At 41.9% G+C, this 26,407-nt stretch overlaps 2 protein-coding genes across 7 annotated transcripts; both read left to right on the top strand.

Moving 5' to 3' along the window:
• The first annotated feature begins 14 nt into the window (after nucleotides 1-14).
• Nucleotides 15-17,418, top strand: LOC106579810 (volume-regulated anion channel subunit LRRC8A). Of its 5 annotated transcripts, none has more exons than XM_014160005.2 (8): nucleotides 15-166; nucleotides 968-1,062; nucleotides 7,061-7,205; nucleotides 7,392-8,555; nucleotides 8,823-9,155; nucleotides 9,331-9,516; nucleotides 10,961-11,251; nucleotides 11,740-17,418. In XM_014160005.2, the coding sequence occupies exons 3-8, from the start codon at nucleotides 7,068-7,070 to the stop codon at nucleotides 12,013-12,015; spliced, it is 2,388 nt and encodes a 795-aa protein (XP_014015480.1). In that variant the 5' UTR covers nucleotides 15-166; nucleotides 968-1,062; nucleotides 7,061-7,067; the 3' UTR covers nucleotides 12,016-17,418. The 5 variants fall into 5 exon arrangements, with proteins under 5 accessions (XP_014015480.1, XP_014015481.1, XP_014015482.1 ...); XM_014160006.2 differs by having other exon boundaries at nucleotides 26-166; nucleotides 968-1,099; XM_014160007.2 differs by having other exon boundaries at nucleotides 49-245.
• A 5,419-nt stretch (nucleotides 17,419-22,837) lies between these two features.
• On the top strand, nucleotides 22,838-26,407 carry ppil3 (peptidylprolyl isomerase (cyclophilin)-like 3). 2 transcript variants are annotated; one of them, XM_014160009.2, is made up of 6 exons: nucleotides 22,838-23,022; nucleotides 24,443-24,517; nucleotides 25,102-25,195; nucleotides 25,425-25,492; nucleotides 25,570-25,688; nucleotides 25,996-26,407. In XM_014160009.2, exons 1-6 carry the CDS (start codon nucleotides 23,020-23,022, stop codon nucleotides 26,120-26,122), a joined length of 486 nt encoding a protein of 161 aa, XP_014015484.1. In that variant the 5' UTR covers nucleotides 22,838-23,019; the 3' UTR covers nucleotides 26,123-26,407. The 2 variants fall into 2 exon arrangements, with proteins under 2 accessions (XP_014015484.1, XP_014015485.1); XM_014160010.2 differs by lacking the exon at nucleotides 22,838-23,022 and adding an exon at nucleotides 23,301-23,319.

Raw genomic sequence — 26,407 nt, 5'->3', positions numbered from 1 at the left:
ACTACTGCCACCTATCGGAAATGGCATAATTGCAGGCTGCAATGCTCAACGACAACAGATGAAAAGAAGGCAACACTAGCTAGTTAACATTAGCTAGCCCCACACCATCATGTTTTTCTGTTAGCCTGTGGTGTTCGCCAGCCTTTCTGCAGTGGAGCAAAACTGAGTAAGGTGTCTAGTAACTAGACTATAGTTAGTTAAAACGATAGTCAAGATGGGCTTTACTTCTCAGAGAGTTGTTTATGGTAATGCCGGTCGAGCTAACATTTTAATGCTAAGAAATGTCAGCTAGCAAGCTACGCTAGCTAACGTTATAGCTAGCTAACCAGTTTAACTATAACTGGTGTATGTGTTTCTAAGATAGCCATCACTGATATGATAACATCAATAGCTACACACTGTCTAATTGATACTCGATTATAGGCTATCTAGCAGCTGAACTTCTCAATCGTCTGCATCATATACCGGTTTCATCTGGCATGACTTGGCCAACTAGCTACCGTAGCTAGTTAGCTATCGTTAGTTACCTAGCTAGCTGTCATTAACGCTAGTTACTAAATGTATATGACAAGGCTAGATAGTTAGCAGGGTAAATAATGTAGCTAGACTGTCTAGCTAGAGTATTTCACCATGGAGATTGCAATTATCTTTTGAATTTCATGAGATCATCCATGTGTTTTGGACTTTGCAAACTCCAGAATAAGACATGTCATGTAATGTGTGTGTGTGTGTGTCACCCTTTCAAGTGCTTAAATCCACATGTCATCCCAGCATGTGATTTAAACTTTGGGAATGGGATGTCAGACTTATGTAAGCTTAAGCTGTTAGTGTTGTATACAAGCCTACATCTTGCCAGTCTGTTTGCTAGCTAGTGAGTTTCTCTGATAGGTATTAAGACCAGACATTAAATAGTTGCATGCTAGGCCTAATTAGGCTTATTCCTCTTCCAATTTCCTTTTGTTTTCAGATTAGCCACCCATTCCTATGGAGATAGAAGAGACTTGGGCTCATGAGGATCGCTGGGCTATCACTGAGTGGGATATCCACCAACAACTGCACCAGGTACCGAAGTACAGATCACACCAGTACCAACACTGTGGTAAGAGCTCCAGAGTGGAGCAGTGGTCTAAGGCACTGCATCTCAGTGCAAGAAGCGCCACTACAGGCCCTGGTTCGAATCCAGGCTGTAACACATCTGGCTGTGATTGGAAGTCCCATAGGGCAGCGCACAATTGGCCCAGCGTAATCCGGGTTTGGCCGGTGTAGGCCGTCATTGTAAATTAAGAATTTCTTCTCTAACTGACTTGCCTAGTTAAATAAAAGAAAGAGCAGATGCCTAGATACCTGCACAGTTCACAGAAATTAGGCTAATCTCCCAGAGATGTCATCTAGCCATGTTTCTAACTCTTCAATTCTCTGTGCAGTACTCAGAATTCGTGTGTACTGCATATTACATAAGAATATGAAGTTTGGTCATACATGTGGCTACTGTCACTCACTGAGTGCTGTCTTTTTGTGCTTCTATTGGCCCTGTAGAAAGAAAAGTTTTACCAATCAGTGTGTTTTGTCAGTACTCTAATGGGTGGTCAGGTCTCTGAATTGGGCTGAATTGTTGTGACAATGACATTGTGTGTGGGAGTAGGTTGGTGGTCTGACTGGGCTGGGCTAGGCTGTAGTGGGGCTAGGCAGGCGTCAGACTTCTCATCTCCACAGGAAGTCTGTCTGTTTTATCTGTCTTCCTCACTGAACACAAGCAGCAACAGATCGCCAACTCCCAGTCTTGTGGGAATGAGTGAGGAGGGCAGGGATGGTAGCCTGTATTCTCAGGAATATGTTCTTTAGAATATGTTACAAAATAAACGTTGCAAGTAACAAAGTTGGCAATAACGAACTCATGTGGATTCTTCAATCCTACAGCTTTTTATGTGCTTTATTTATTACATATTCCTGAAATAGAATGACCATCCAGAGAGAAGGGCTATTAGGTTCCTTCCAATGTTCCTTTTAGGGAGACCACCAGGAGCAGGAGACACAGGGTATAGTGTTGAGCCTACTGGGAGACAGGAGCTGGAGATACAGTGTTGAGCCTACTGGGAGACAGGAGCTGGAGATACAGTGTTGAGCCTGCTGGAGATACAGTGTTGAGCCTACTGGGAGACAGGAGCTGGAGATACAGTGTTGAGCCTACTGGGAGACAGGAGCTGGAGATGCAGTGTTGAGCCTACTGGGAGACAGGAGCTGGAGATGCAGTGTTGAGCCTACTGGGAGACAGGAGCTGGAGATGCAGTGTTGAGCCTACTGGGAGACAGGAGCTGGAGATACAGTGTTGAGCCTACTGGGAGACAGGAGCTGGAGATGCAGTGTTGAGCCTACTGGGAGACAGGAGCTGGAGATGCAGTGTTGAGCCTACTGGGAGACAGGAGCTGGAGATGCAGTGTTGAGCCTACTGGGAGACAGGAGCTGGAGATGCAGTGTTGAGCCTACTGGGAGACAGGAGCTGGAGATGCAGTGTTGAGCCTACTGGGAGACAGGAGCTGGAGATGCAGTGTTGAGCCTACTGGGAGACAGGAGCTGGAGATACAGTGTTGAGCCTACTGGGAGACAGGAGCTGGAGATACAGTGTTGAGCCTACTGGGAGACAGGAGCTGGAGATACAGTGTTGAGCCTACTGGAAACAGGCAGCCAGCGCCACCTCCTCCTCCTCTAAGGTAAACAGGATCTCCTCCTGAAGGTCGCTGGGAGACAATACCCTGGGTATTATTATGGGAAACGACTAAGAATAGATAACGAAAGTGAGGTGGCTGTCGTGCCTGTGGTTTGTGTTTAGATCAGACGAGCCAAAACGGAAGATTCGTCTATAGAAGTGTTACAGTTGTGAAGATAATGTTCTTGGCGAGAGTGGCACGCAAGTGAAAGAGTGGGGCACATGGTAAAATGTCAGAGGTTTGTCAGTCTTTCTATCTTCATGGTAGTTCAGTATTGGAGTTGAAGGCCTAAATAGAGAAGACATATTTTGTATGCTGTTCATAAATGGAGACTTACTGTTCTACTGTATTTTATTCCAGATTTTGTAAGTATTATTTATTTTACTTTAAAATGTGGAATATTGGACATGTAGGTTAGCTAGACTGCATCTTTTTTTCTGTTAGTTTTGATTTTCTGTCACTTGTGCCTCCTATCTATTCTGGAATGTTTTTATTCTGGAATGTTTTAATGATCTGCCAACTACCTTCCCCATAGCTTTTGTTATACATTCATCTCACTACCCTGTTGTTCTCACTGCATGTAAACACTTCAATATTGTACCTCTTCTATTTTCCAACTAGGTTCATGGCCAGGTCTCTGCGTTTCTTTCTTCATATTTGAAGTGATTTAAACACTTAAATTACTAATCTAAGCGCTGATTAATTAGATTACTGCTAAACTGACTTTGGTCTTCTGAGACATGGTGTGTGTTTTCCAGGGTAACCCAAATTAGTGATGGGGGTAGGGAATTGATACAGTTAAATATCGCAATAATATTTAGGATTATATCAATACTTTGACTCCAAGTATTGATTTGTATTTTTTGTTTTGGTAGGTAGCTCTAGTCAGCTGTACCTGCACCAAAACTATTTTTCATCCTATAGCTTGTTCTCCATTTTCTTTTTAAATAGTGAGCCATCATGTTTTCATCACTTTTATTTCCCTGACAGATCAAGACTTATTTTCTCATGTTCTCTCTTAGTCTCTCTGCAGCAGACATACAGTCAGGTCCATAAGTATTTGGACAGTGACAGAATTTGCATCATTTTGGCTCTGTACTCCACCACAATGGATTTGAAAGGAAACAATCAAGATGTGCTTTAAGTGTAGACTTTCATCTTTAATTTAAGGTTTTTGGCCAAATTATTGTGTTAACCGTGTAGGAAGGAATTGCAACCATTTTTATACATAGCCCCTGAATTTTAGGGGCACAAAAGTAATTGGACAAACTGACATAATCATAAATTAAATTGTGATTTTTAATACTTGTTTGCAAATCCTCTGTAGTCAATGACTGCCTGAAGACTGGAACCCATAGACATCACCAGATGCTGGGTTTCTCCCCTGGTGATGCTCTGCCAGGCCTTTTCTGCAGCGGTCTTCAGTTCCTTCTTGTTCTTGGGGTGTTTTGTCTTCAGCAGTTGAAATGCATGATTGACTTGGCCATTGCAGAACATTCCAATTCTTTGCCTTAAAGTGTTGGGTTGCTTTCGCAGTTTGCTTCGGGTCATTGTCCATCTGAACTGTGAACTGCCGTCCACATGAGTTTTGAAGAATTTTGCTGAATCTGAGCAGATAATATAGCCCTAAACACTTCAGAATTCACCCTGCTGCTTTTGTCAGCAGTCATCAATAAATACAAGGGAACCAGTTCCATTGGCAGCCATACATGCCCACACCATAACACTACCTCCACCATGCTTCACAGATGAGGTGGTATGCTTCAGACCATGAGCAGTTCCTTCCCTTCTCCATACTTTTCTCTTCCCGTCATTCTGGTACAAGTTGATCTTTGTCTCATCTGTCCATAGGATGATGTTCCATAATTGTTCAGGCTTTTTTAGATGTTTTTTGGCAAACCTCTAATCTGGTCTTCCTGTTTTTGAGGCTTACCAATGGTTTACATCTTGTGGTAAACCCTCTGTATTTACTCTGATGAAGTCTTCTCTTGATTGTTGACTTTGACACAGATACGCCTACCTCCTGGATGGTGTTCTGATCTGGCCAACTGTTGTGAAAGGGTTTTTCTTCACCAGGAAAATAATTCTTCTGTCATCCACCACAGTTGTTTTCCGTGGTCTTCCGAGCCTTTTGGTGTTCCGGAGCTCACCAGTGTGTTCTTTCTTGTTAAGAATGTACCAAATAGTTGATTTGGCCACACCTCATGTTTTTGCTATCTCTCTGATGGGTTTGTTTTGATTGTTCAGCCTAATGACGGCTTGCTTCCCTGGCAGTGAGCTCTTTGGACTTCATATTGAGGGTTAACAGCAACAGATTCCAAATGCAAATGTGACACTTGAAATCAACTCTAGACCTGGGTGATCTGAAAAGTCATAGTCAAATCGATCAATAATTATTTTACCCCCCAAAAATATTTTCAATTTATAGTCTGTAGAAACCATGAGAATAAAGGTTCAGAGCTTCTGTGAAACAGCACAGTTGAAAAATATATGGCAAATAGAAATCCAATATGGATGGTGTTGATAGATAGATGAGGGGTTGAATGGAGCTGACGGTTGGGACTAATAACAACAAGATAACTAATGTAAAACCTACTGTGTCTGTAAAACATATATAGGTTTGGAACTTTTGTGAAAGAGCACAGTTTGAAAGATATGGCAAATAGAACCGGATGGACATCAGAAATAGATGGGAGAGGTTGAGGGTAGAGGAAGGACAGGAGTAAAAACAAACTAAATAAAACTATTGTAAAATAGATTATACATTTTTTGGTCACATAGTATGTATAAGCTGGAAATACAGATGTATGTATGATTGGAAATGATGCAGACAGTTACATTGATGGAAGCTACAATCTATCTATAATATTAAAGCTGATCTACCCCCTAAAAAAATGCCTCTAGACCGTTTATCTGCTTACTTGTAAATTAACTAATGAGGGAATAAAACACACCTGGCCATGGAACAGCTGAGCAGCCAATTGTCCAATTACTTTTGGTCCCTTGAAAAGGGGGGACCACATTAAAAAGTACTTTAATTATTTCACCGTTCACACGATTTGGATGTAAATACCTCAAATTAAAGCTGAAAGTCTGCACTTTCAGCTGATATTCATTATTTAATTTCAACTCCAAAATGCTGTGATAGACAGCTAAAATAATAATAACTTGGTCAATGTCCAAATATTTATGGCCTGACTGTATAGTGAGCAATATGTTTGGGACATCAAATAGCAATCAAATCGCAATATTGAATCAGAAGAATCACTATATATATGGTATTGCGATTAATATAGTATTGTGAGGTCCCTGGCAATTCCCAGCCCAAACACACACACACACCCTGCCAGCCCTAATGAAAATGCTGTCCTAAAACCTGCCCTGTGGCAGCTAGATTAACTGGCCCTGTTTAACAATAGTGAAATCAATAGCAAACCAGCCAATATAATGCATCAGAGATTCAGGTAGTCAGTCTATTCAATTACTACACCTCTTCAACTGAATCCATCTGGTTGCCTATTATCGGATGCATGACCCTGTTAGCATTGCTGCCATTGATTCAGAGGGGTTGGGTTAAATACGGAAGACCTATTTCGGTTGAATGCATTCAGTTGTGCAGCTGACCAGGTATCTCCCTTTCCCTTTTCTGATGCCGTCAGTACAGAATATGTGTTACATATCACATTCAATTGACATAGGATGCTTGTTTTGTTCATGGAGTTCCAGAGGCAAGAGCTATGGTAGTCTTCATTGATTTGAGTGTTAAATGAAGACGGGAATGGCTGTTACTAATTGCGGTAGCTAATCTATATATGTTCCGGATGCAATAGATTTTGCTTTATGGCATAAAACTGATTTCCCTATTTTAATGTAGTAGACTATTTATTAGTGGCGAGTGCACCATTATTTTATTGGACCTGAAGGCTCCCATTTTTAAATGCCAAGTATTTCAGAAATTCAGAATTGCTCTTCTGCAATTTGATCATAAAAAAATGTTGAATTTGAAATGATGAAACCTCCTGTCTGTCATACTATGGGTGGCAGGTAGCCTAGCGGTTAAAACGTTGGGCCAATAACCGAAAGGTTGCTAGTTCAAATCCCCAATCCGACAAGGCCAAAAATCCATCTGTGCCCTTGAGCAAGGCACTTAACCCTAATTGCTCCAGGGTCGCCATTGATAATGGCAGACGCTGGCCATGACCCAACTCTCGTAGGTTGTCTCAGGGAGAGTTGGGGTTTTAAAAAAAAACACATTTCCAATCCACACATGCGTGTAATACATACTTGTACATGTGTGAAACAGGATAAATATAACCACCCACCTAATTTATTATTATTATCTCTCCTCTTCCCAGATAAGCCATGATCCCCATCACTGAGCTGCGTTACTTTGTAGACTGCCAGCCGGCCTACCGCATCCTGAAGCCATGGTGGGACGTCTTCACCGACTACATCTCCATCGTCATGCTCATGATCGCCGTGTTCGGGGGCACTCTGCAGGTCCGTTAGAGGACTGTCCCTTTTTTTTTTCCTATGTACTTCATCTTATTTTTGTTCAGCTTCTGTTACAAATCAATTTAAGGTGTTATGTCATATGCACAGGAGACAGCATAGTATGCACACACTACAGTGAAATGCTTACTTTACTATTGTCGATGTACTTAAAATGCTTTTGTTTCACTCTAGGTCACCCAGGACAAGATGATCTGCCTGCCCTGCAAGTGGGTGGTCAACCAGACCTGCAGGAGGTATTTCAACGCTACTCTGTCGGCCCCGCTCTTGTTGGAGCCCAAAGGGATCCAATACAACCTGGATCGCCACCAGTACAACTACGTAGACGCTGTGTGCTACGAGAACCGCCTGCACTGGTTTGCCAAGTACTTCCCCTACCTGGTGCTACTGCATACCCTCATCTTCCTGGCCTGCAGTAACTTCTGGTTCAAGTTCCCCCGGACTAGCTCCAAACTGGAGCACTTTGTGTCCATCTTACTCAAGTGTTTTGACTCTCCTTGGACCACCAGGGCTCTGTCTGAGACGGTGGTGGAGGAGCGCGACCCCAAGCCCCACAAGATGAACGGCTCCATGGATAAGAAGGCATCGTGTGTCAGCGAGGACGTGGAGGCCAGCGTCCCCATGCTGCAAAAGACAAAGTCTCGCCTGGAGCAGGGGATCGTGGACCGCACTGAGACAGGCGTCCTGGATAAGAAAGAGGGGGAACAGGCAAAAGCTCTGTTCGAAAAGGTGAAAAAGTTCCGCTTACACGTGGAAGAGGGAGACATTGTGTACAGGCTTTACATCCGACAGACTATTATCAAAGTCATTAAGTTCATTTTTATTATCTGCTATACGGGGTATTATGTGCACAATATTCAGTTCAGTGTGGACTGTAGTGTGGATATAGAGAGCCTCACAGGGTACAGCATGTATCGTTGTGCCCATCCTCTGGCCACGCTGTTTAAGATCCTAGCCTGCGTCTACATCAGCTTAGTGGGGGTTTACGGCTTAATTTGCATGTACACTCTCTGTTGGATGCTGCGGCGCTCGCTGAAGAAATACTCCTTCGAGTCGATACGAGAGGAGAGCAGTTACAGCGACATACCGGACGTGAAGAACGACTTTGCTTTCATGCTGCACATGATTGACCAGTACGACCCTCTGTACTCCAAACGCTTTGCTGTCTTCCTGTCCGAGGTGAGCGAGAACAAGCTGCGGCAGCTCAACCTGAACAACGAGTGGACTCTGGACAAACTGAGGCAGAGAATCACCAATAACTCCCAGGAGAAACTGGAGCTGCACCTCTTCATGCTGAGCGGCATCCCAGACACAGTGTTTGACCTGATGGAGCTGGAGGTAGTTTGTGTAGAGTTGGCTGTATTCCATGTTGTCCACGTGCCTTGATTAGGTCCATTTTTGAATGCACACACTGTAGAAACTTTGATTTGATGTACATTATAGGAAAAGTACTCGCACATCTGAGTCGCAGGTGTCGGAATAATTACAGGATGTCTTAAAAGAAGAGAGAAACGTGTACACTGCTCCTGCCAATGTCACTTCAGTTTATTGAGCTTAGATATCGGCCTCTCGGTCCAAATGTATTATTTTCTGTTATTATTGTAGGTGCTGAAGCTGGAGCTCATCCCAGACATCACCATCCCTCCTATCATCGCCCAGCTGGTCAACCTGAAGGAGATGTGGCTGTACCATACCCCTGCTAAGATCGAGGCTCCCGCCTTGGCCTTCCTCAGGGAGAACCTCAAGTCCCTCCACATTAAGTTCACCGACATCAAGGAGATCCCTCTGTGGATCTACAGCCTGAAGAACCTGAGCGAGCTGCACCTGACGGGGAACCTGAGCGCAGAGAACAACCGATATATTGTTATTGATGGGCTACGGGAGCTGAAGAGGCTCAAGGTGCTCCGGCTGAAGAGTAACCTGACCAAGCTACCTCAGGTATTTTTTTTTTTTTTTTTTCTCACTTTCTTTTTCTCTTGTCATTGTTTTTCATGTCATTTATAGTTTGAATCATTTGGTTTGGGAGAGGAGCCCCTGTCAAACCCTGTTGTTTTTTCCCCCTCTCCCTGCACTGTAATGTTTCACCTTTTATGTATGATGTTCTTCACCTCAGGTGGTGACGGACGTGGGGGTGCACCTCCAGAAGCTGTCAGTCAACAATGAGGGCACCAAGCTGATGGTCCTCAACAGCCTGAAGAAAATGGTGAACCTGACTGAACTGGAGCTGATCCGCTGTGACTTAGAACGCATCCCGCACTCCATCTTCAGCCTGCACAATTTGCAGGAGATTGACCTCAAGGTTCGTTTGTCATTGCTGTTTATTACGTTCTGTTAAGGTTGTAACATTCTTGTAACTTTCCCAAATTTCCCTGGTTTCCCAGAAATCCTGGTTGCAGGATTTGAGAATGTGTGCTTATTCTCTCCTTATTCCTGGAATTTTCCAATTGAGATTTCAGGAAAACCAGGGAATTTTGGGAACGTTTCATGTATTTTGCAATCCTGCGTTCAGTGTACTTTTAATTTGTGTTCTCACCAATTTTATTACGTGATTGTATTGTTTTTATTCATCTTGCTGATTTTATTATATAAAGTGACTGGTTTCCCGGACACATTAAGCGGGCTCTCACACCGAATTGGTTTGGAGTGTTTTTTCCTGAATTTTGCTGCTTTTCCTCCCTTAGTTCGGTTAGTTTGGGCTAGTGTGAACACTCTATCTGCACTCAGGAGCGCACTAAACAACGCACATGGTTCGCTCAAAAAGGGTAATCTCAGTCTGATTCAATTCGTACCGTGGTGCGGTTCGCTGCCGGTGAGAATGCAGTCCAGACCAAACGCAGGAAAATAACCAGAGTTGCGCAGTATTATTGGTTGATTGACTGAGAGCATTTGATGAAGTGCATGCGGTACCGTAACTTGATATCTCTGAAACATTCCGTGAGTAGCTGCATATTTATGACCACATCCGATGCAGATCAGGGGGACTGGGGCTATACCGGGGATATAGGCTACTGATTATAGACTATTCAAATCAAATTTTAATTGTCACGTGCCAAATATAAGCGGTATAGACCTTACAGTGAAATGCTTACTTACAAGCCCTTAACCAACAATGCAGTTTTAAGAAAAAGTAAGTATTTACTAAATAAACTGAAGTAAACAATAAATAAATACAAATTAAAAAAATTATAAAATGGGATTCATTTTCACGTCACAGTTAAAGCGGCTTTTACGCGGTTTCCTCCGCATGTTGTTGAAAAACTCAGTGAAAGTAGTATGACATACAAGTTATGCTTTTGATTATCATAGATGGATTTACTGTGATCATTTCTCTCCAATAAACAAATTACTTGCATGAACAGGTGGTTTTGTTTAGGCATTTTAGTTAGTTTGACATTTTGGCAGTGTGAAACCAACTCGACCTCAAAGTGTGTGTGTGTGTGTGTGTGTGTGTGTGTGTGTGTGTGTGTGTGTGTGTGTGTGTGTGTATGAGGCCCAATATCAGCAACCATCACTCCTGTGTTCCAATGGCACAAGAACATTTCTAAGTGACCCCAAACTTCTGTGTGTGTGTGTAACAAATAATCAAACTATGATTCGAACTACAGCTAAGTGAAAACCTGTGTGAAAATGCCCCAAATCTTGTCCAGGACTAAGCTTAATCTGTGTCAGGGAAACTGGCCCTGTATTTATTAAATGTTTTTTGTATGTATGAATGAAATGTATTATTATTGTCATCATTGAAGGACAACAACCTGAAGACCATCGAGGAGATCATCAGCTTCCAGCACCTGCACCGGCTGGTCTGCCTTAAACTCTGGTACAACCAGATCGCCTACATTCCCATCCAGATCGGCACCCTCAACAACATGGAGAGGCTCTATCTGAACAGGAACAAGATCGATAAGATCCCCAGCCAGCTGTTCTACTGTCGGAAGCTGCGCTTCCTGGACCTGAGCCACAACAACCTCACCTACATCCCAGCAGACGTGGGATACCTGCAGAACCTCCAGTACCTGGTAGTCACTGCTAACAGAGTGAGTGCTTTCCTTTTCAGATTTGGTTTGTTGTACAAACATTTCTGAGGGTGTATTCTGGATTAGTTATGAAGAACGTGTTGTCTGTAGCCGTGTTGACTCATCTGAGAACTGTGAATCAAATCCCATTAACACATTGTGTAGTGATGGTCACGTCCACCTGACACTATAACACATTGTGTAGTGATGGTCACGTCCACCTGACACTATAACACATTGTGTAGTGATGGTCACGTCCACCTGACACTATAACACATTGTGTAGTGATGGTCACGTCCACCTGACACTATAACACATTGTGTAGTGATGGTCACGTCCACCTGACACTATAACACATTGTGTAGTGATGGTCACGTCCACCTGACACTATAACACATTGTGTAGTGATGGTCACGTCCACCTGACACTATAACACATTGTGTAGTGATGGTCACGTCCACCTGACACTACCTCTCGATCCCACTTTTTTTTCTTTTCGCCCCACTTAGATTGAGACCCTGCCCAACGAGCTGTTCCAGTGTAAGAAGCTCCGTACTCTGAACCTGGGTAACAACTGCCTGACGTCTCTGCCGTCACGCTTCGGGGAGCTGACGGGCCTGACCCAGCTGGAGCTGAGGGGGAATAGATTGGACTGTCTGCCCGTGGAGCTGGGGGAATGCAGGCAGTTGAAGAAGACGGGCCTGGTGGTGGAGGAGGACCTCTTCAACACCCTGCCCACCGAGGTGAAGGAGCAGCTGTGGAAGGTGGACAAGGAGACTGCCTGAGTAGATAGGGCGTTGGAGGATGATAACTCAGTCGAAACAGACACAGGCCGGACACCTGGAGGACTGAAGAGGACTAGAGAGGACTACACAGACTCGGACAGCTCGCTAACAGCGCAGCCCCTGCTCACTGACTGTACTCTACTCTACTGCAGGGATGCTTTTTAAGGGAATCAAAGTCCCACTGCCATGCCACTTTTTTTTCCAGACGTAAAAAAATATACAAAAAAGTCTGCCATGGGATACATTTACATTTTAGTCATTTAGCAGACGCTCTTATCCAGAGCGACTTATAGTAGTGAATGCATACATTTCATACATTTTTGGTTCCGTACTGGTCCCCCGTGGGAATCGAACCCACAACCCTGGCGTTGCAAACACCATGCTCTACCAACTGAGCCACACGGGACACGATACAGTGTGTGCTTTGAACAAGATGAGAGATGTCAACTCTGCAGGTGGGCAGTGTAAATGTCATTCAGGCAGGGTATATTATCCTGTTACATACAGTACAATAGGCCCCCCCTTGATAGATTCTAGTCCATAGGGTGCTAAGTGGCAATAGTTAGTTGCCCACTCTCAGTATGTGCCATGAGAGATGGTGTATAGCAACTGTCAGCAATGACAGGAGGAAGAAGCTCCATTAAAGGAGGATTCTCCAAGATCTCTGGTCCTGTGCTCATTACTCTAGTGTGTGTGTGTGTGTGTGTGTGTGTGTGTGTGGTCTATTACTTAAGGAATTCATAACAGAAAATATCTTAAATGGGGAATTTTCCACTCAAAATTGGACAGACCTAGCTGAATTTGTCAAATAAAATAATGTTGTAGCGGCCAGGTCTTTATTCCTTGCTCACTGACTGACATTTTAGTTAACACGTTTTATAAAGTGCTTAAGAACAGCCCTTAGCTGTGGTATATTGGTCATATACCACACCCCCTCGGGCCTTATTGCTTAAATACAGCAGTGTTTTTTTTTTCAGTGGCAATTCGGCAAATTGTTGTTTTATCAGTAAGTTATGTCAAAGTAAACGTAGCCGCCGACTGCTATACAATCCATTTATATTACTCCTCCTATACATCAGCACTGGAATGTGCTGCTTAAATTAGATAAAATGTCTGTAAGCAGCTGGAGAATTGTAACCACTCTCAAATTCATTGGCGGAGCCATGCAACCATGGACTAAGCATTCTCAGTCTCAATGGAAATTCTCCTTTTGAAAGAGGTTTTTATTCCAGGACTAAGATTAATCTGAGTTATATTATTCAAGAATCAATGGGTGTATATCATTAATTTATAAGTCCACAAATAGATATAGCAATTGCAGATAGACCCTTTCCTCAGCAATCCACTGCTGATGACATTGACAATCAACTCTTATTTCATGGTGTTATCTCAGACATACTTGTCTCTTAATGGAATTATGCAAATATTCATGCTAGACTAGATAGTGAGACAAGACTAACAGAAGGGATCTGTTTTTTAGACAGACTAGTCCAGGCCTAAAACCATTCTCAGTCTCAATGGAAATTGTCCTTTGAAATAGGTTTTTATTCCAGGACTAAGCTTAATCTGTGTCTTGGAATTGGAGTTATATTATCCAAGAATCAATGGGTATATTTCATTAATTTATAACTCCACAAATGGATATAGCAATTGCAGATAGCCCCTTTAAGCATATTTCATAGTTATGTTGTCAGGGATCATTTTTGTTTTTTGCGTTCAAAGTAACCACACATACGAAATATATTGTACTGAACAAATATATATATATATATATATATAAGCAACATGTACAACTTTCAAAGATTTGACTGAGTTACAGTTCATATGAGGAAATCAGTCAATTGCAATAAATTCATTAGGTCCTAATCTATGGATTTCACATGACTGGGGATACAGGTATGCATCTGTAGGGGCGTGGATCAGAAAACCAGTCAGTATCTGGTGCGACACATCTCCTTCACATCAGGCTGTGGCCTGTAGAATGTTGTCCCACTCCTCTTCAATGGCTGTGCAAAGTTGCTGGATATTTGGTGGAAACTGGAACACGCTGTTGATTCAGAGCATCCCAAACCCCACCGCCACAATGGGGCACTCTTCACAACGTTGACATCCGCAAACCACTCGCCCACAGGACGCCATACATGTGGTCTGAGGTTCTCAGGCTGGTTAGACCTGCCAAATTCTCTAAAATGACATTGGAGGTGGCTTATGGTAGAGAAATGAACATTCTCTGGCAACAGCTCTGGTGGACATTCCTGCAGTCAGCATGCCAATTGCACGCTCCCTCAACTTGAGACGTCTATTGCATTGTGTTGTGTGACAAAACTGCACATTTTAGAGTGGCCTTTTATTGTCCCCAGCACAAGGTGCACTGGTGTAATGATCATGCTGTTTAATCAGCTTCTTGATATGCCACACCTGTCAGGTGCATGGATTATCTTGACAAAGGAGAAATACTCACTAACAAGGATGTAATCAAATTTGTGCATAAAAAAATATGGAACATTTCTGGGATCTTTTTATTTCAACTCATGAAACATGGGACGAACACTGCATCTTGCCTTTATATTTCTGTTCAGTGCATTAACAATAGCTACCGGGATGGCATTAGCATTACGTGGATTAATGGCAGTATTTGAATTGAATGGTCATATAAGGTTGAATTCAATCAAACCCACATTATAGTATTTCCAGTTCTGTGCTCTATATAATACAGCATATTATAATTGAGGCCACTGAATAAACAAGATTAATCACAATAGACAGATTTGATTCAATCTGTCCCTTTGTCAGGCTACCCGAGTGGAGCATAGCCATCACTATGAAGGGATCTTGCTGATTACATTATATTCATTTTCAGAATTAAGGACCAAAATTGAGTTAGGATTTGAAATAACATTTTATTGGTCACGTACACATATTTAGTAGATGTTTTTGCCAGTGTAGTGAAAAGCTCCAATGGCGCAGTAGGATCTACACATACATTTAAAAAATGAAATTAAGAAATATATCAAATTTAGGACAAGCTTTGTCGGAGTGGCATTGACCAAAATACAGTATATACATATGAAATGAGTAAAACAGGATGTAAACATTAAAGTGATTAGTGTTCCATAGGTACTTTGGCCTTATTAACTTGTACTTAAAGATGGGGATCGATGTTCAAGTTGATCCTTTATGTGTGGGTGCCATATTGAGCTACCGGTTACTACTGTTCATTAGTGTTGATACGCAACCATGAATGGGGCTCTATGCTCTAGTTAAGAGGTTGTTAGTGTGCAGCTGAAATGGCACCCTAAGTAATGCGCTGTAGGGAATAGGATGCCATTTCAGATGCACCCTTCAGTTGAGTTTTCATTTCAAACTAGTCATTCTAGCTGTTATGAGTCTGACAACCAAATATCTGATCCTCATAGGTCATTCCATATCCATCTAATTGTTCTTCAACTTCTAACTTCTATTCAATTTCTATTTTTGTGAGTAAAATTCTGTTACACACCCCCCCCCGGCATTTCTGGGTTTGTCTCAGTGAGCATGATGATGTTGCGATGATTGCGGACTTCTGTATGCTAGGTCAACGCATGGCTCTAACACAGCAACACACCACGTGCATAGAGGAGCTGTCTTGTCATCAGGAAACAGGGATTATAACACAATTGCAAAGAACATTGCTGTGGATAACATGGAGATTAACAAAATATGCACAGTGATTTTATGACTGAAGGACAACACAAACAACACCGGAATGATGGCTGGCTATGTAAAGCTGTTCTGCAATTGCTTGTCTATCGCACTTGATGATGGCCAAGTGCAAGAAGTTAAGAAGATGTAAAGCTATAGGAAGACAGGCTCGTTGTAATGGTTGGAATGGAATTAATGGAACGGAGTCAAACATGGAAACCACATGTTTGACTGCATTCCATGAATTCCAGTCCAGTCATTACAATGAGCCCATCCTCCTATAGCTCCTCCCATCAGCCTCCACTGGTATTTATGTTCTTAAAAGGTTATTATGACATGCACGTTTCCTCAGCAATCCGCTGCTGATGACGTCGACAATCAACTCTTATTTCATACTTGTCTCTTTATGGAATTATGCAAATATTCATGCAAGACTAGATAGTGAGACAAGACTAACAGAAGGGATCTGTTTCCTAGACACAGATTTGTCCAGGACTAAAAAGCATTCTCAGTCTCAATGGAAATTCTCCTTTGAAAGAGGTTTTTATTTCAGGACTAAACTTAATCTGTGTCTGGGAAACAGCCCCTAAGACTGCAGCCCATCATCAAGTGTGAGGTGTCTTGGAGAAAGTGTGTCCCCCTTGTGTCCTGTGCACCGCTTGTGATTGGATGGTCAGTATGGAAACTATGCATTCGGTGCACAGTTTGTGTTGAAGTCTGTTAATCGTTGTGTCATCCCATAGAAATCTATTTAAATAAGGGCTTTTATTTGTTTTAAATCTACTATCACTCAAATTAATCTTCTTGAAGCCATTAGTATTTTTGTAGATTTTCAGAGCGTGTCTACATTTTTTATTTTCAATTTTATTTTGTATTTTGTGTTCTGTATAGGGTAGCATAATCAAGTGGTGAATGTAATAGCTAATTATGATAGTTATTCATTAGAAAAATAGTTGCACTTACACATTTTTCTGACCATTTTTTTTTAAGTGTTGACAGTTATTATTAGTACAGTACACTATAACCTCAGGAAATGTACATTTCAGTTTTATCCTTGCATATTTTTGGTGTTGCTTTAATAGCATATTTTTTTTATTCCACTCATTATTTTTATGTTCATTTAAACAGTTGTTATACCACACATTTTTTATAATTATATACGTTTTGAAAAATGTTCTAGTCAATATGATTTAATATATTTAATATTAATTGCAGCTTCAAAATTATATTTAGAACTTTGAAAAATAAAAATAAAACACTTTTGTTTCTGAAATCATACATCACATATGTGTCAATCGATATATTTGTATTGTTTCCTATGTTGCTCACTTTAATTAAGAGTATGGAAGAAATTGATGTGTACAGTATATGATTTAGAGCCATCATAGATGTAAAGTAGACCCTACTCCTACCGCATCCCATGTAGTTCTATTTATAAACTGGAATGTCATCCTCCAACATGTTTTTTTTTTTACACCATATTTTGTTTTTATTCAAATTCCTCATCTAAGAGACTGACAACCCCCATTTTACTACTAGTAAGTAGTGTATCAGCAGTATTAACTTTGTTGCCAAAAAAATCTCCCAGCACTTCAGGAAAATAACATTGCTATTTTGTTTACATGACATGATGTTGTGAACTGTCTATTTGATCCTAATTATGCCCTAAAGTCATCATTCCTCTTGTGAAATTACAGTATAATAAACTTAATTACGCACATATACTTGTCTCATTTTAGCATTTGCTTCCTGGATCAATTTGTGTTGATTTTGATCAATTAAGTGGGCACTTTACACTGCCTAACCACAACAATCAAGAGGCTTGATATGGATATGAAGTACTACTTTATTGTAATAATATTGGAATATGAGATCTTTCCGATTTTCTAATAAGATATTTGAGCACAAGTCTGCAAGTAATTATGTTGACCTTCTCTAGATGAGAAAAAAAAAGTTCCATCATAACAGTAGTAAGAAAGGTCATGTAAGGATGTGACAGAACCAGGTGACAATGGTCGTGTTCCTCTGCTCAGAGCTCCTGGTGCTTTCAAAACAACTTGGAACCTCTGAGTTAGCATTTGCATACATTTTTTGCATAGAGCTTTCTATTAGTTGATTGTACTTCTTTCCAAGTGGGAAACTCGGAGCTCATCCTTCTACAATGTGATTCCAAGTCGGTAAAAAAATAGGAGTTTTACGAGTTCAAAGTTGTCTTGAACTCGGCATCAGGCGTTGCATGCATTAACCGTCGGGCACCAGACTGCTACAACATATGATGTAGTAAAATACCTATCCAGGCATTGTAAGATCTGCCAAGCGTAAGCAATGTATGAGCAGAGGAACAAAACCTTTGTGTACAGAGAGAACCAAAGGGTGCCGAGCTTCAGGGACACCAGTAGTGATGGCGCTTTCAAGACAACTGGGAACTCAGAAAGAAAACGAGGTCAAATCATGTCAGTGATTTTCAGGTCGGAAAGTGGGAGCTCTAGAAAAATGTGTTTCCGACTTGGAGTTTTTTGTTCTGAATTCCTAGTTGTCTTGAACGCACTGAAGTTGGAAGTCTGAGATTTCCCATTTCCCAGTTGTTTTGAACAGGGCATGAGGGGGGTAACAGAGATAGATAGAGGACTCATCTTTGTATCATTATAGTATCTGTGACAGCATGGGCAGCGCCACTGAGGCAATCTCCATTTTGAAGTGATCAATTTTCTACTTCGCGATTGGCTGATCACTCCTGATGACACAGTTGGACATGACTCCAACCGGGTGACTAGGATAGTACCATGGCGCGGGAGAAGATGGCTGACGTTTTACGTGCTCCTAACCGAATGTGTTTTTTTCCCACGTTTTTTTCTGTTGTTTGTAACTTATTTTTTTACTTATTCTGTACGTAATGTTGCTGCTACCATCGCTTATGACCGAAAATAACTTCTGGACATTGATTACTCACCATGAACTGGCAGAAGCTTTTTTTTCCTTTAACGAGTCCGATGAGCCCGATGTGAAGGACATACTGCTTTCCCGGGAACAGACCCAAATCCCCGTCATTTGCGTGAAGAGAAGATGGAGAAAAAGAGGACAGAAGTCGGGCTGCATTCTGAGAATTCGTAGGCGATCGAATAAACCCCCACTGCCTTCCGTTCTACTAGCTAGCATGCAATTGGGAAATAAAATCGACGACTTACGAGGAAGATTAAATTACCAACAGGACATTAAAAACTGTAATATCTTATGCTTCACAGAATCGTGGCTGAAGGACGACATTATCAACATACAGCTGGCTGGTTAAACACTGTATCGGCAGGATAGAACAGCGCTGTCTGGTAAGATAAGGGGGACGGACAATGTATATTTGTAAACAACAGCTGGTGCACGACATCTAAGGAAGTCTCAAGGTTTTGCTCGCTTGAGGTAGTGTATCTCATGATAAGCTGTAGAACACACTACCTAGAGAGTTTTCATCTGGTTTTTTTCGTAGCTGTCTACATACCACCACAGACCAATGCTGGCACTAAAACCACACTCAATGAGCTGTATTCCGCCATAAACAAACAGGAAAACACTCATCCAGAGGCGGCGCTCCTAGTGGCCAGGGACTAATGCAGGGAAACTTAAATCCGTTTTACCAAATTTCTATCAGCATGTTAAATGTGCTACCAGAGGGAAAAAAACTAGACCACCTTTACTCCACACACAGAGACACGTACAAAGCTCTCCCTCACTCTCCATTTGGCAAATCTGACCATAATTCTATCCTCCTGATTCCTGCTTCCAAGCAAAAATGAAAGCAGGAAGCACCAGTGACTCGGCCAATAAAAAAGTGGTCAGATGAAGCAGATGCTAAGCTACAGGACTGTTTTGCTATATGTTACGGGATTCTTCCATTGGCATTGAGGAGTACACCAAATCAGTCACTGGCTTCATCAATAAGTGCATCGATGACGTTGGACGCTCGTCCAATGTGGCAGGGCTTGCAAACCATTACAGACAACAAAGGGAAGCACAGTCAAGAGCTGCCCAGTGACACGAGCCTACCAGAGGAGCTAAAGTAATTATATGCTCACTTCGAGGCAAATAACACTGAAACATGCATGAGAGCACCAACTTTTCTGGACGACTGTGTGACTACGCTCTCCACAGCCGATGTGAGTAAGACCTTTTAAAAGGCCAACATTCACAAGACCGCAGGGCCAGATGGATTACCAGGACATGTACTGTGAGCATGCGCTGACCAACTGGCAAGTGTCTTCACTGACATTTTCAACTTCTCCATGTCCAAGTCTGTAATACCAACATGTTTTAAGCAGACCACCATAGTATCTGTGCCCAAGGACACTAAGGTAACCTGCATAAATGACTACCGACCCGTAGCACTCACGTCTGTACCCATGAAGTGCTTTGAAAGGCTGGTCATGGCTCACATCAACATCATTATCCCAGAAACCCTAGACCCACTCCCATTTGCATAGCTCAGTTGTCCAGAGTCTGCACAACACTGCCAGGACCTAGGATCAAGGGAAACACTCAAGTGATGAAAATAGTCATGGCCTCTAAACCTTCAAGCTGCTGGACCCTATTCCAACTAAACTACTGAAAGAGCTGCTTCCTGTGCTTGGCCCTCCTATGTTGAACATAAAAAATGGCTCCCAATCCACCGGATGTGTACCAAACAAATAATAAAGCTGAAAAAGCCAAACCTTTACTCAGAAAATATAAAAAGCTATTGGCCTATATCGAATCTCCCATTCCTCTCAAAAAAAATGAAAAAGCTGTTGCGCAGCAACTCACTGGCTTCCTGAAGACAAACAATGTATATGAAACGCTTCAGTCTGGTTTTAGACCCCATCATAGCACTGAGACTGCACTCGTGAAGGTGGTAAATTACCTTTTAATGGCGTCAGACCAAGGCTCTACATCTGTCCTCGTGCTCCTAGACCTTAGTGCTGACATCGATCACCACATTCTTTTTGAGAGATTGGAAACCCTAATTGGTCTACAAGGACAAGTTCTGGCCTGGTTTAGATCTTATCTGTTGGAAGTTTGTCCCTGTGGATGGTTTGTCCTCTGCCAAATGAACTGTACATTTTGGTGTTCTTCAAGGTTCTGTTTCAGGACCACTATTGTTTTTATTATATATTTTACCTCTTGGTGATGTCATTCGGAAGCATAATGTTAACTTTCCCAGCTATGCGGATGATACACAACTGTACATTTCGATGAAACATGGTGAAGTCCCAAAATTACCCTCCCTGGAAGCCTGTGTTTCAAACATAAGAAAGTGGATGGCGGCAAATGTTTTACTTTTAAACTCTAGGTCCCAAGAAACAAAGAGATCTTCTGTTGGATCTGACAATTACTCTTGATGGTTGTATAGTCGTCTCAATAAAAAACTGTGAAGGACCTCGGTGTTACTCTGGACCCTGATCTATCTTTTGACGAACATATCAAGACTGTTTCAAGGACAGCTTTTTTCCATCTATGTAACACTGCAAAAATCAGGACATTTCTGTCCAAAAATGATGCAGAAAAATGTATCCATGCTTTTGTCACTTCTAGACTAGACTACTGCTACCTGGATAAAGCACTAAATAAACTTCAGTTAGTACTAAACAGCTGCTAGAATCTTGACTACAACCAAAAACTTGGATCATATTACTTCAGTGCTAGCCTCTCTACACTGGCTTCCTGTTAAGGCTAGGGCTGATTTCAAGGTTTTACTGCTAACCTACAAAGCATTACATGGGCTTGCTTCTACCTATCATTCCGATTTGGTCCTGCCGTACATACACTACCATTCAAAAGTTTGGGGTCACTTGGAAATGTCCTTGTTTTTGAAACAAAAGCACATTTTATGTCCATTAAAATAACATCAAATTGATCAGAAATACAGTGTAGACATTGTTAGTGTTGTAAATGACTATTGTAGCTTGAAACGGCAGATTTATGAAATATCTACATAGGCGTATAGAGGTCCATTATCAGCAACCATCACTCATGTGTTCCAATGGCACGTTGTATAACTAATCCAAGTTTATCATTTTAAAAGGCTAATTGATCATTAGAAAACCCTTTTGCAATTATGTTAGCACAGCTGAAAACTGTTGTCCTGATTAAAGAAGCAATAAAACTGGCCTTCTTTAGACTAGTTGAGTATCTGGAGCGTCAGCATTTGTGGGTTCGATTACAGGCTCAAAATGGCCAGAAACAAAGATCTTTCTTCTGAAACCCGTCAGTCTATTCTTGTTCTGAGAAATGAAGGCTATTCCATGTGAGAAATTGCCAAGAAACTGAAGATCTCGTACAACGCTATGTACTACTCCCTTCACAGAACAGCGCATACTGGCCCTAACCAGAATAGAAAGAGGAGTGGGAGGCCCCGGTGAACAACTGAGCAAGAGGACAAGTACATTAGAGTGTCTAGTTTGAGAAACAGACGCCTCACAAGTCCTCAACTGGCAGCTTCATTAAATAGTACCCGCAAAACACCAGTCTCAACATCAACAATGAAGAGGCAACGCCGGGATGCTGTCCTTGCACTCAGTCCTTGGGCCTCCCAGTTGCACGTTTTTTTTTTCCCCATACACTACACAGCTGATTCCAATAACAAACTCATCATCAAGCTTTGACTCTTTGAATCAGCTGTGTAGTGCTATGGCAAAAACCAAAACGTGCACAGGGGAGCAGGACCAAGTTTGGGAAACACTGGTCCAAAAAGGTTACTGTCCCTTAGCTACTGGTAGTGGTTGTAGTGGTTTCGTCTTCAACCATAAATGTGTGTTGCCCAAAAAATGTATTCCCTTTAAATATTCCTGCTGTAATGACGTTTTCCATTTTCACCAAATTAACCAATCCAATCTATCCGTTTCAACGTTGATTTCGTGTATGTAATTGGTATCAAATTTGTATCAGTTGATCGAGGCCGGTGGCAACCATAGAGATAATTAGAGGACACAACGTCGAATCTGTCCAATTATGGAATCTATGAGATCTTGGGCAGCGCCATTGACACTAAAGCCTGCTTTGGGGTCCTCTATCTATTTTTATGGCGGCAACAACAAATATGTGATTTCACTTCTTTCCACTGTGGGTATTACATATAGTTTCGTGGGGTATTCAGATTATTCGGTAATCAAGCACGGGCGATTGAAATTCATGGTCTTGTATTTTTCGGCTAATACAAAACACCACGGTAATTCGTAATTTTAACGTCCAATAAGTAGGCTAATCGAACTATAGACTCAGCGGAACCTTTGTGTGTTCAGTGTATAACGCTAGTCGAATCTATTTGTCTGATGCACCATCTCACCTTCCGGCGTTAAGAAAATGGTGAGAATATTCAATCTTACCACGCATGTTTCATGTATAATCTTTGACGAAATGCACATAACATGTAATACAACGCCTGTTATCACTGAACACAGTCATCTTTGTTTGAAGTAAATATTTTGCAGCTGTAAGCTTAGGGAGCAACACATTAGTTTACGCGTCTGCTTCAATGCCAATTTCCACTCCCTGCCAATACAATCTACCTAGCTATTTAGTCAACTTCTTGTGAACAAATAATTGCATGCAATTCTTAATACGTAGATATTAAGGATTAATTAAACAAATATTTCAATAATGGTAAGTTACAGTTCGTATAAGGAAATCAGTCAATTGAAATACATTCATTAGGCCCTGATCTTTGGATATCACATGACTGGGAATACATATCAGAAAGCCAGTCAGTATCTGGTGTGACCATTTGTTGCATGCAGCGCAACACCTCTCCAGCACAGAGTGGATCAGGCTGTTGATTATGGAATGTTGTCCCACTCCTCTGCAATGGCTGCGTGAAGTTTCTGGATATTGGCGGGAATTGGAACATGCTGTCGATCGAGTATCCCAAACATACTCAATGGTATGCAGGCCATGGAAGAACGGACGGACATTTTCAACTTCCAGGAATTGTATACAGATACTTGCGACATGGGGCCTTATGCTGAAAGATGAGGTGATGGCGACAGGTGAATGGCACGACAATGGGCCTCAGGATCTTGTCACGGTGTCTGCATTCAAATTGCCTTTGACAAAATGTTAGTGTTCGTTGTCCGTAGCTTATGCTTGCCCTTACCATAACCCCACCTCCACCATGGGGCACTCTGTTCACAACGTTTACATCAGCAAACCGCTCGCCCACACGACGCCATACAAGCTAAGCTTTCTGCCATCTGTCTGGTTCAGTTGAAACCGGGATTCATCCATGAAGAGTACACTTCTCCAGCATGCCAGTGGCCATCGAAGGTGAGCATTTTCCCACTGAAGTCAGTTACGACGCCGAACTGCAGTCAACTCATGACCCTGGTGAGGACGACAAGCGGTTTCATTAGCTGTCTGGGAGGCTGGTCTCAGACGATCCCACAGGTGAAGAAGCCTGAGGTGAAGGTCGTGGGCTGGCGTGGTTACATGTGGTCGAGGCTGGTTGGACGTACTGCCAAATTCTCTAAAACAACATTGGAGGCGGCTTATGCTAGAGAAATAAACTTTAAGTTCTCTGGCAATGGCTATGGTGGACATTATTGCAGTCAGCATACCAATTGCACACTCCCTCAACTTTAGACACCTTTGGCATTGTGTTGTGACAACTTGACTTGTTGCATTTATATTTTGCATTTATTTTAGTTCAGTATATTTAATGAAGAAAACAATTCACAACTTTGTGCCTTTTGGGCAATATTTAATTATTATTTTCAAATCCCTTTTACAGGCAGTGACACTGCACACAGACCTTGGGGATTTAAAAATCGAGCTGTTCTGTGAACGTGCCCCGAAATCATGTGAGGTGAGTCATACATTGTGTTTGTGCGTTTGCTCTGATCCTGGTGTCCCACCGGTCTTTGTTCTACCTCAATACTATCCCTGGATTAGTCACCTCTGTCGGTAGAGGACTTAATATTCTACAAACGCATGTCATACAGCAATTTGCTAATACGCACTAGTTCAGCACCGGGATTAAACACACTTGTCAAGTCAAACAGTAGTTACCTAGCCATATCCATCTACTACAGCCATCTTCCACCTCTGCACTGTTTTGAGTGGAAATGTCATGCTATTCACTGCAATTGAGTTGACGTGCTTGTCCTAAAGCCAGCCGGGCAAGTAGCCTTCCCGCCCGCTTTGAGCCACTGGCATGGTCCTTAAGCTAACCCCTTTATACTGCACTTGCCTTTTAATCGGGATTGGAATGGTTGTAGTAGCCTATTTTACATTTGATGTTGAACTAGCATACCCAATCAACATCCCTGCTTTACATCCTTTGGGTCTCTAGGACCAGGATTGAACAACACTGCTCTACACTAGCATGTCATTACAGTTGGCTGTAACCAATAGATTGCTCTAATCGGAACTTTCTGTTTGTGTTGACAGAATTTCCTAGCCCTGTGTGCAGGTGGGTTCTACAATGGCTGCATATTCCACAGGAACATCAAAGGCTTCATGGTTCAGACCGGCGACCCCACAGGTAGCTTCATCAGAACTGCATTATCGTGTTGGAAGGCTTCTTGTTTTTGTACTGGCAATTTTTTTTTTTTTTAAAGGACCAATAGCCCAATGTACAAGTCAATTACTTTATCAGATACCAATTGTCAGCATGCCACTCCAAACCCATGGAATCATTTTCTTTACATGATCAGAAAACAAACTATCTGCCTCTCTCTTGACAACATGCATTACTTTTTTAATCTTGGAAGGCACTGGAAAAGGAGGGACGAGTATTTGGGGACGGAAATTTGAAGATGAGTTGAGTGAACACCTAAAAGTGAGTACCTCAATGGGACAGGTAGCAACAATTCTGGGTATATATTATCTGACCTTTTTTCATTTATTTCCGTGCAGCATAATGTGCGTGGCGTGGTTTCTATGGCGAACAACGGCCCCAACACTAATGCCTCCCAGTTCTTCTTCACCTATGCCAAGCAGCCCCATCTGGACATGAAGTACACCGTGTTTGGAAAGTAGGTCGTTGTTTCAGCACTTAATGTGGTTGTCTGAAGTTAGCCAACTAAGAGGATTAGCAAGAATGGCTTCAGCCACAATCTGCTGTTGTTTATTTGGATCCCCAATGACATACAAACAGTGTCAGTATTTAATGTGGTTATAAGTGATTGCTAGCAGATCATGACTTCAATCTGTTATTTTGACCTAAGGACACATTCTCTTGACTGTGCATATTATGTGGTTTGTGTTAACGCCAACATTTATTGTGAACTAATGCAATGCTACAATACTCCCCCCCCCTGTTTATTTTCTTTCGATAAGCAGAATAATAGATGGCTTGGAAACACTGGATGAACTGGAGAAGCTCCCTGTCAATGAAAAGTCATTCCGGCCGCTGACTGAGACTCGTATAAAGGACGTGACTCTTCATGCCAACCCATTTGCAGGATAGACTGTCTTAAGCACACGAACACACACCCCTAGACCTGACATCTGCCAATTTAGGTGAAATCTTAATTTAAGCCTCTAATGTTTAGACCATTTATAAACCAGAGGACTGATTCAGTAAGGCAACTAAAGAGACTGTCAATGGAGTGTAAAATATATTTCCCTTCTCATTGAATTTGGCATGTAGTATATCCTCAATGCTCGGCCCTTGCAGCTATGTGAGCTCAATATGTTGGTTTTATAAATAACTTTGTTTAATATTTTGTACCAAATAAAAAAATGTAATACA

The sequence above is a fragment of the Salmo salar genome, chromosome ssa20, assembly GCF_905237065.1.
Source record: "Salmo salar chromosome ssa20, Ssal_v3.1, whole genome shotgun sequence".
NCBI lineage: Eukaryota > Metazoa > Chordata > Actinopteri > Salmoniformes > Salmonidae > Salmo > Salmo salar.
This window is presented reverse-complemented; position numbering and strand designations above follow the sequence as displayed.